General features: G+C 45.9%; 1 protein-coding gene across 1 annotated transcript; it reads left to right on the top strand.

Moving 5' to 3' along the window:
* The first annotated feature begins 846 nt into the window (after positions 1–846).
* On the top strand, positions 847–5,644 carry LOC100828749 (L-ascorbate oxidase). The gene is made up of 5 exons (XM_003560598.4): positions 847–1,223; positions 1,365–1,457; positions 1,615–1,827; positions 4,182–4,373; positions 4,461–5,644. The coding sequence occupies exons 1-5, from the start codon at positions 957–959 to the stop codon at positions 5,436–5,438; spliced, it is 1,743 nt and encodes a 580-aa protein (XP_003560646.1). The 5' UTR covers positions 847–956; the 3' UTR covers positions 5,439–5,644.
* The last annotated feature ends 5,310 nt before the right edge of the window (positions 5,645–10,954 follow it).

Raw genomic sequence — 10,954 nt, 5'->3', positions numbered from 1 at the left:
AAACAGAGCACGATGAATTAAGATTGAAGACCAATTAACTCTGATTAATATACGTGCACTATCTAGTGCAAGCTATTTGTCCACTAAGCTACGCCTTTTCTAATTAAGCAATGCGACACCTGCATATTTTTTTATTTAGAAAAACGCCTAATTTCTACAGTACTGTATATGAAGCAAACTTCTAAGGGAGCATTTACATGAATTGTTCATGCGTCGGCGTCTACTACGTACACAGTACACACTGCCAGGGAAAAGGGCCCATAATAATAATCTGTGTCCAAATTATGAAATATAAAGCTGTGCATACAGATAGGATTCTCTTTTCGAAAAGAGAAAACCATGTGTACATAACTTTTCGTCTTTCGTAGTTTAAGCAAAAGAAAGAGTTGAAATAGCTTTGGGAGAAAAAAAATGCACACTAGGTACCAAAAACATATGCATGTAGCATGTGAACCACTAAAAGATATGAGGAAATGGACGCGCTTATTTCTGGCCATTGCATAAAACCACTTGTGTAGACTCACAGAAATAGGCAGACTACCGTCACATGCAACAGATTTAATAAACTACAAAGCAACAAAATGGCATGAACATCTTTATCCTTTGGCCAGAAAGATGCAACAAAAATAAGAAAGTTAAGCCACTTCTAGCGCTAGTTCAAGCCTCTACTAGGAAACTGCCTATTTTAGCAGGTGCTCCAAAACAAGCTGCTGTCCCAACCTAACCCCACTCAGTTCAACTTTTTTTATTATTATTATTTTCCTTCAGAAAAAAACAAGTAAAATAAAATAAACAGCATCACGTTGTTGCTTTTGAGAAGCTCTTTTGGCCAGTATAAAACTAGCACACATCCTACCAACTTGTACAGGCATCATCTTTCAAGCTCTCTTCCCATTTTGCCTCTCCACTTTTTCTCCACTTACTAGTCTTTGCAACCTCGCCATTGTTGTTTGCCAATGAGGCTTCTTGTGTTCTTGTTTGCTTGCCTCTTGGCATGTGCCGCTCTTCCACATTGTGCGGAGGCAGCCAAGGCCAGGCACTTCAAATGGGAGGTGAGCAACATGTTCTGGTCGCCGGATTGCGAGGAGAAGGTCCTCATCGGGATCAACGGGCAGTTCCCCGGCCCGACGATACGCGCCAAGGCCGGCGACACCATCGTCGTCGAGCTCAAGAACGCGTTGCACACCGAGGGGGTGGTCATCCATTGGCACGGCATCAGACAGGTAAACAATAGAGCACGGTATATTTTGCACTGCTACTGTTATCTCTTTTCCATGACATGTTCAGACAGAGCTAATTAACCTAGGAGGATGTGCTCTTTTTGCTAACGTTTCACCAATGGCATGATCAAAAAATCATGATAGATTGGGACGCCATGGGCGGATGGCACGGCGGCGATCTCCCAATGCGCCATCAACCCCGAAGAACACTTTACTTACCGATTCGTCGTCGACAAGGTATATACAACCTTCCACTGGCCAAATGATCTCCTGAAAAAGACATGTTCATCATTGCACATCGAACTTAATCTGAAGATTAGTGCTATGTTGCAAAAACCAGTTTTTATTTGACTTGGATTTGTGAGTGACCATATGGTTGGTTTCATGGGTGCAGCCGGGGACATACTTCTACCACGGGCACTACGGGATGCAGAGGGCGGCAGGGCTGTACGGGTCTCTGATTGTGGATGTGGCAGATGGGGAGGAGGAGCCGTTCAAGTATGACGGGGAGCTGAACCTGCTGCTCAGCGACTGGTACCATGAGAGCATCTACAACCAGATGGTTGGCCTCTCCTCCAAGCCCATGAGATGGATCGGCGAGCCACAGGTAACCGTCAATTATCCATCTTGCCATGTACTACTATATAATATTTCAGTAACATGCAAGTTTTCATGGAAGAAAAAGATGGTTTATGAATGGTTGAAGTGACAGTCATGATCCTTTAAAAAGCAGTGCTTTGAGTAAAAGTTAAAAGTAAAAAAAAACAAGCATTGTTTGAGTAGCGGGAGTCTTGTAATGCATCCATCTGACTTGGATCTTGGAAAGGTTTCCCCCAAAAAACTGATCCTGGAAAGAGTAGTGATTTTGTTCTCTTCTGAAAACTGTATACTGCAATGACCCTATATTTGTTCAATAACTTATTTTTAGAAACACCGATAGTGCAGTACTGTTTGATGATTTAAAAGCTCACTCAACCTCAGTTTTGAAAATGAACACATAACTTTCGCGTAATAATTTTGTTATTTGAAACTTCCTGATTGTGTCGTAATTGTGTACTCAGCTGTCGGTGTTGAGGTAAAAAGATTTATTTGGTACACCATACAGATATGTAGAACAATTCAGGGCATGGTTAGCATTTGTTGTTCAGAAAATGCTTACTCTTGTGAGTTGAATAATTGTTTAGGAAAAATTATTGGCTTGCCACTTGCTGGACCAGTCACTAAAGTTGTATAAGCATGGTCCTAAATATCCAGCTGATGGTGATAAACCGATAAAAATGCACATAGTCAGCTTTCTGAAACAACACCAGAAAGCTTACATGCGAATTTTTTGCACCATTGGCCCCCCTACAAACGGAAATGCTAGAAAGGACCCCCTCCCAAACGAAATGTCAAAAATGACCTGGCGGAAAGCTCTGAAGGTGCCACGTCATACTTTGTGCCAATGGCATTAGAGGAAAGTACTTAAATCCAATTGCATTGGAGGAAGGGCCTTAATTCCAATTGCATTGGCGGAAGGCCTATGCATGGGCAGTTTAGAGCAAACGGGCCCGCACGATTGTTCTACGTTTCGTTTTCTTTTTATACTGATTTGTTCTGATATTTGTAAATTTATTTGAAGATCCAAATGAACTCCGATCTTTATGAAATTTTGAAAATAAGTTTAGAATGGTGTTACCCACCTGTAGTAAATTTTTTGATTATTTTGGAGCAATTTTGAATTAAAAAAGATTAGAATTCAAATAAATCCTAGAATTTTGAAATTGCTCCAAAATAATTTAAACTTTTACCGTACGTAGATAACAACATTTTAAACTTATCCTCAAAATTTTATAAATATCAAAACGAGTAAGTATAAGAAAAAAACGAAAAAGAAAATCAATCGGGTGGGCCTGGCTGCTCTAAAGTGTCAATGCATAGACTTTCCGCCAATGCAATTGGACCTAAGGCCCTTCCTCCAACACAATTGGAGTTAAGAACTTTCCTCCAATGCCATTGGCACGAAGAGCTACGTGAGATCTTCCGGGCCTTCCGCCGGTCCATTTTTACCATTTCATTGGAGGGGGTCATTTTGCTTCCTTACATGCATCCAGGGCCAACTGTGCTGATCATCAGAAAGCCCCCAAAAAATGGAACCCACCCTATTGGGCTCCCTAGAAAGAAGCACTCCCACTTCAAAAAGCACATCATGCATAGGACACACGAGACTAGTATTATGTGCAAACATTGTCAGAACAGATCATGTTGTTTACGCTGCTGCCTGCACGTCACAGATTTGTAGTAGCAAAGAAAAGGCTGGGGATGTGTGTCACAAGACACGATGCAAGGCCACATGATCTTCAGAGAGGACACTAGTAGTCTTGTGCCACCAAAAAGCATCGATTCGAGCATCCTTTCTCTCGTGATCTTGGAAACATCTGCCTGGGAAGATGCATGATGCAGAGCAGAGACATAGAATTATTCAAAAAACAATGGTAAAAAACAGAGGGGGCAGAGAGGTAGTACTGTTATTATTGGTGGGGAGAGCTTTCTTGGCCATTGGCTGGGCACGCAGGGCAAAGGTCCAAGCCAACATGAGCGCGTCACAGTGGTAGATCTTTTTCTTGTGTGCACACTGCACATGATTTGCATATGCAGTGTATGTGTTGGAAAGGCAATCCAAGAAGAACAGTGATGTGTCAATGCTGGTTCACACACTTGACACGCAATGAGCATCTGATAAGTTGCAAGTCTTTGAGGATTTGAAGTTCACAGGGTCTGTTACTCTGTTCTAGTATGTCATATGCTAGGAAATTGATATTTTTGTTATAAGACAAGCAAAGCATAACTGAAAGTGGTCAGAAGTACAGGCAAAATGGCATTTGCATTCTGAATTTCCTGTCACCTTAATAAAAATTCAGAGTTTCAGACTACAATTCCTGATGGGAGATTCTACCTGGATTTCTCTCGTGTGTGCTGCAGTCGTTGCTGATCAACGGGAGGGGCCAGTTCAACTGCTCGCTGGCGGCGGCGCACACGCAGGGAGCCAAGCAGTGCACCGGCGGCGGCAACAAGCACTGCGCCCCGGTGGTGTTCCCCGTCCTGCCCAACAAAACCTACAGGCTCAGGGTCGCCAGCACCACCTCCCTGGCTTCTCTCAACCTCGCCATCGGGGTAAGCAATTCCAACATTCATTAGTTAACAACCCGAGGATCCTGAAAGTACTAACCGGCTGCGTTGTTTTTGCTTTTGTTTTCCCAGAATCATAAGCTGACGGTGGTGGAGGCGGACGGCAACTACGTGGAGCCGTTCACGGTGGACGACATGGACATCTACTCCGGCGACAGCTACTCCGTGCTGCTCACCACCGACCAGAACCCTTCGTCCAACTACTGGATCAGCATCGGTGTTCGAGGCCGGAACCCCAAGACGGCCCCGGCCCTGGCCCTGCTCAACTACCGGCCCAACAACCGCGCGATGAAGCTCCCAGCCGTCGCGCCGCCGGCCACCCCAGCGTGGAACGACTACGCGCACAGCAAGGCCTTCACTCAGAGAATCCTCGCCCGCGCCGGCACACCCCCTCCGCCGGCGACCTCCGACCGCCGGATCGAGCTCCTCAACACGCAGAACAAGATGGACGGCGGGATCAAGTGGTCCATCAACAACGCGTCCATGGTGCTCCCCGCAACCCCGTACCTGGGCTCCCTGAAGCTGCTGGGCCTCAAGCCCACGCTGGGCGCGTCGGCCCGGCCCGCGGAGAGCTTCGGCCGGGGCTACGACGTGACCCGGCCGCCGGCGAACCCGAACACGACGGTGGGGGACAACGTGTACGTGCTGGCCCACAACGCGACCGTCGACGTGGTGCTCCAGAACGCCAACGCGCTGGCCCACAACGTCAGCGAGGTGCACCCGTGGCACCTCCACGGGCACGACTTCTGGGTGCTGGGCTACGGGGAAGGCGCCTACAACGGGGACGCCGCCGACGCCGCCAGGCTCAACCTGAGGAACCCGCCGCTGAGGAACACGGCGGTGATCTTCCCCTACGGGTGGACGGCGCTGCGGTTCGTCGCGGACAACCCCGGCGTGTGGGCGTTCCACTGCCACATCGAGCCCCACCTCCACATGGGCATGGGGGTCATCTTCGCCGAGGCCGTCGAGCGCGTCGGGGAGGTGCCCAAGGCGGCCATCTCCTGCGGCGCCACTGCCACCGCGCTCATGGCCGGCGGCGACCACCCCTGATTCTGAATTAGCGTGAGAGCACCTCTTTGGTGTGTGAGCTTCTATCTGATCGAGGCGTGTACTTCCTTTCCTTGTGTTTCCAATTAGTTAGGGTTCTTCGATTTTTTTTAACCCTTTCTGAGTAAGATTGTATTGGTTAAATATCAGCGTTTGTGATTCGTTCGGGTCTGGATTGAAATGCAACGGAATGGTTTGCTCGGCAGTAATGTGGTGTCAGTCTTGCTGATTTTTTGATTTGGATAAAAGGAGCAGTACAAAAAATCTTCATGAACTTTCAAACTTATTGCAGATTAAACAAAATTTTAGACATTCAGAATGATGAATTTTCTTAACTAAACATCGACATGCTCTAGACATAGTCATTCAAAGTTTCAAACATCAATCCAGAATTTCCTTGGATTGTACGCTTTTTTTTAGGGATCTTGGATTAGCGCTTGATAATAATTTTAGATTACTAGTCATTGGAATTCTTGCATAATTTCGCAGTTCAAAATTAAAAAAGGATTAAAAAATAAGCCAAGGTTCTGTTTTCTCCTACCAGCCGCTTGTTTCGGGCCCAGCCCACTTTACTTTCATTACCCCTTTTCGCTGCAAATAGCGATTGTAATGGCGTTACCATTTTAGGCCGGTCCAGGTACACTATACCATATCATTTCTTTTTCTTTCTTGCTACTTTTTTATTCTGTGTCTTTTATTAATTTGTTTGTTTTTTATGTTCTTTTATTTTCATTTTATGAGGGAAAGAAATGAACATTTACTGATATACATTCCAATTTCTTAAACCTAAATATGCAAACATTTTGTTTTTCTGCAAGTCATGGACGTCTTTTGTGAAATGCATGAAAATTTATGAAGATATTAATGAATATTTGTAAAAGCATGTAGAGGTTAAGTCTTTACGTCGATCCTGCGAACGGGAGTTGTGCGGATATATCCTTGTGCTATTTGGCTTGCATGCGGTAAACTTCTAAAATTTTGGCTAAAGTATCATGTGAATCGGCGAGAGATGCGTCAAAACGGAGCAATACAAGAAAGATCAACACTTGGACAACAAACCAAGGGCATCCTTGCCCTTTTCTTACAGTAGAAAATGCAGGTGTTCTGCCATTGCATTAAAGAGCTAAGGACAATCTAAGAACATAAATTGCACCGGCGGTTCATGAACTTGGCACGAATGTCCGCACCGTTAGTCCAAAACTCAGCTACTACGCAACATTAATCCACAGAATCCGGCGTTAAATGGCTACGTGGCGCGTGACGTGGCATGAGGAGAGGCACGGGATGGTTTTTTCACATCTTTTGCGTTTTGCCCCCAAATCTTATTGCAGTTCAACCCGTGGTACACCCTAAAATCTCCCTCGTCCCTTTGTAATTCCCCACCTGAGCAGCACGTGATGGCAACGAAATGTCACCTCCTCGCCCACTCTTTCTCCTCGCGTCTTAGCGACTTGGTCGAGGGCGGGGAACTAGTGGACCATAATTCAGTAGATGAAGGGCACAACACCATCACTGAACTAGACATTGGATGAGCTGCACCAGCCGTTGTGGAGCCAGGAGAACATGGATTCCCCACCCTCGTATGTGAAGCCATTGCGGCCAGGCATCCTAGTGAGAAGATACGACGGTAAGGGGGTAGGCAGAGGCAGAGCCAGGACCCAAGCAACAAGGGCCATGGCCTGGGGCTTGGAACTTCTTTTGCCGTATGTTTTAGTATAAACAACTGGTTTGGCCTGTGGTTTAGACAAATCACAACATATAAAACAATGTTGGCTCCGTGCTTGGTTGAATTCTGGCTCCGCCACTGGGCAGAGGATTACCTGCGGCGCCGGGGGAACAGGAGGTGCGGCAGAGAGGATGGTGGGTCACGGTGCTTTGACGGTTAGGGATTTCAGGCTTCAAGGGTGAGGAATTTTAGAAGAAAAGGAGAAATTGTGGGGTATGGACTGTGTTATAGATCAACAGAATATCCGGGGGGCAAAACACAAAAGAGTTTATGCGGAAAAAAAAAAACTCCCATGCCTATCTGCATGCCATGTCACGCGCATGTGTCCATTTAACTCCGGATTCTGTCATTTGGACTAACGATGCACAATAATGTCAAGTTTAGGACTAACGGTGATCGGTTTACAAGTTAGTGGACTAAAGTGAACATCCGTGCTAAGTTTGTGAACTAACGATGCAATTTCCTCATCTAAGAAAGAGAGAAAAAAACCAGCTCCGCAATACAGACATAGCAGACACAATAATCGCCATGCCTCGAGGCGCACCTTGGCTCAAAGCTCGCTTGCAAACATCCAGGGGCATTGTGTTTCCTTGTGATCTTTTATCCTATGACAAGCATGGTATATTCCTATCACAGATCAAATTAGTGTTTTGTTTGAGCCAGGAGGTAGAATTGCATTGAACCGTACGATACACTACTCTAAGAAATCATTTGGTTCCGCATAAATAGAGTTTTCTCATTGTAAAACCAAACATCACATAAATTAGTGACTCCGAATGCTCTACGGATCCAACAGACAATCGACACCGAATGAAGGGCGTGGTCACAGGTGGGTCTTTTTCACAGTGATTTTAGGTTTTCACTTTCTAGTCTAGTGGGACCTTAGTGGACTGTAATTGTTAGTTGTTTATCATTTGGGCTACGGACATCTAACCGTCTCGCGGTATTTTTTTTTCAATATATGATACATCCAAGCGGATGTATTCTAGAAAAAAAATTGCTCTATCTCTTTTTTTTTTCAACCAAACATATGAGTCACAGCCCAGACGAAAACCATAGCGAGCCGAAAGGGAAACAAGGTGTGACGGTCCGATTTATTACGCACACACAATCGTGAATCGTGTTTCACGAGACGTAAAAGGATGGGCCGATGTTTCACATATTTGGCGTCCAGTGACGACACACCTGAAAAGCAGACAGTACGTGTAAACCTATCCACCCGCTCCCAATCGAAAACCTGAAAGTGAAAACGATGTCCAGCGGCCAATTAACCAGCCCCCCACACTGTGTGCCACACAAGGGAAAAACAAACGGAATCACGCAAAACCAGAACCGAACAGACGCGCGCGCGCGCGAGCTGTCGACGCCGTCGTGCGAAACATTTTGTCGTGTAACACACACACACACAGAGTTTAAAAAGAAATTCCCATGAGGTCCTGACGCCGACTGCTAGCTGCCAACCACGGTGTCCCCATGTACGTTTCTTTACGATAGTGAGCAAGAGGACGAGGGGTCATGAATCATGATCGTTCAGATTGTTCCTGTGCTAGCTAGGGACCTACTCACTGGCTCCACACAAACATGGCCGTTGCTGCAGCGTAGGAACAAACGATGGAGCATGTACTATTTTATTGAGGACAGGGGCATTCGTGGTGTAGACTCGGGACTGTTTCAATGGAAGGGCCACGTTTCCCTCGTAAAACCCCAAACAACCAACTTTATTTCTAAATTGCTAACTTGGTTTATTTGTTCTCGAAACTGTTTATGGGATCACTTGTAAAGTCATCTTACACAAGTGTCTAATGTGAGAGAGAAACACAAGCATCTACATTTCCAGTACAAACTATTATTCCAGTTGAGTTCTATGTTTTTCAAGGCAGCCAGCAGCCGGGGAGCTTCCATTGCTTCGATTTCCAGTAGCGATATGAAGTCGTTCCATCTCTGATCGTCTTTCTTGGGGCACAGCGGCTTCCATAGGTTCAACAATCTCTTCCAAATAACGTGCTTACACATCCAAATAGTTCGAGCAAACACCATGTCATTACCAAATTTCGATGGAGTCTTGTTCTTTTATCATATTTATAACTGCATACCTTTTGTTCCAATAAATTGCGGTATTATCGTTACAAACTATTATTTTTCAAGAGTCCGTGAAGGACATACAACACCGAATGACCATGTGATAGTCGGCATTCGGCAACAGGTCATAGACGCACCAGGGGGCTAATGACAACGAAATACCCAGCCGGGTAGGCTCATGGAGAGGAAATGAAACCACCACCATTCACTGCTACAAAACAGCGCATATGTGACGAGACATCAGTGACGGACCTTTTGTGTCCGTCACTGATGATATGACCAACATGAGTGACGGTCGTGTCCATGCCCGTCACTGATGAAGCCTCATCAGTGACAGGCGACGTACGCTCGTCACTGATGACCATCACTAATGGTTCAATGTGAAAAATAACAAAATTCAGAAAAGCACACATCACTGGCGGGCTCAATATTAAGGCCCGCCACTGATAAGACCTAGAGACATTTGAAGATTGGAAAAATCAGAAAAATGTGATTCTTTTTGCTAAAATCTTAGTTTTTCTTGCTTGACATGATGGAATAGTAATATCATATGTTAACATTTGAAAAATGACTTGTGTGGTACAATTTTATAGTTTCCCACGGTTGGGTTTATGGTTTAAACCAAATGATCAAAGTTTTGTCCATTTTCATGTCCTAATTCATGATAATGTATCCATTTTTTGCACATAGTTGTATATTACCATGCCAAACAGTGTTGCGAAAGAAATGTACAAATGTTTGGTTGAAAAACGTATTCTTTGTTATATCTAAATGCAAAAGGTGAGGTGTTTTGTGAAACAACTACAATTAATATGGTTCAAATAACACCTATCCAATTTTCACATAAAGTAGACTACATTCATAAATTTATAGGCCAATTATAAGTTATAAAATACTTGTATTTTATACTAAGCAAGAAAATACAAAAAAAATCATGTTCGAGCCATCACTGACGGGTCCTATAGCTACGCCCACCACTAATGCTTATATGGGCCAGCCCAACTTATTTGAGGCCCAGAACCAAACTCATTGCGTATATAATGCAACCCTAACCCTAACCCCCACCCCTGCTGCCGCCACCTCCCTCCCTCACTTCTGCCCGATCCCATCTCATCTCCTCTATCGCCCGATTTATGCCCGTTCCCATCCCATCTCCTCTATCTCCTTCCTCTCCCCAGTCCACACGCATCCATCTCTCCCTCTCCTTTCTTCTCCCTCCTCACTCTCTCCTCTCTTCTGTGTGTGCCTTCGTCCTGAGCTGTTGCCGCGCCGTGCTGGAGGAAGAGGGCGGCGCCTCCGGTCCCTGCCGTTGCCGCCACGCTGGAGGGATAGGACGCCGCCTCGGGACCCAGCCGCCGATGCCCCGTAGGAGGGCGCGAGCGCAGCCCCCGGTGTCGGCCGCTGCCGCCGCAGCTGCTCCAGCAAGGGTTCCGCCGCTGCTCCAGCAAGGGTTTGTTCTCCCCTCATCACACGGTGCTGCAGCTGCTCCAGCAAGGGTTCCGCGTCGTCGTCGTCGACAGCCTCGACAACGCCTCCGAGGCGGCGCTCCACCGGGTCCGACAACTCGCCGCCGCCAACGCCAAGAACCTCGACTTCCGCAAGGTTTTTGTTTTTTATTTTCTGTTCCCGTTTCAATTCTCCTCTGCGTTGTTGTTCGTGATCAATCGGTCGATTTGTTTCTCCGCTAGAACTAGATTGGGATTGGGGATTCATT

Source organism: Brachypodium distachyon, chromosome 1 (assembly GCF_000005505.3).
Source record: "Brachypodium distachyon strain Bd21 chromosome 1, Brachypodium_distachyon_v3.0, whole genome shotgun sequence".
Taxonomy (NCBI): Eukaryota; Viridiplantae; Streptophyta; class Magnoliopsida; order Poales; family Poaceae; genus Brachypodium; species Brachypodium distachyon.
This window is presented reverse-complemented; position numbering and strand designations above follow the sequence as displayed.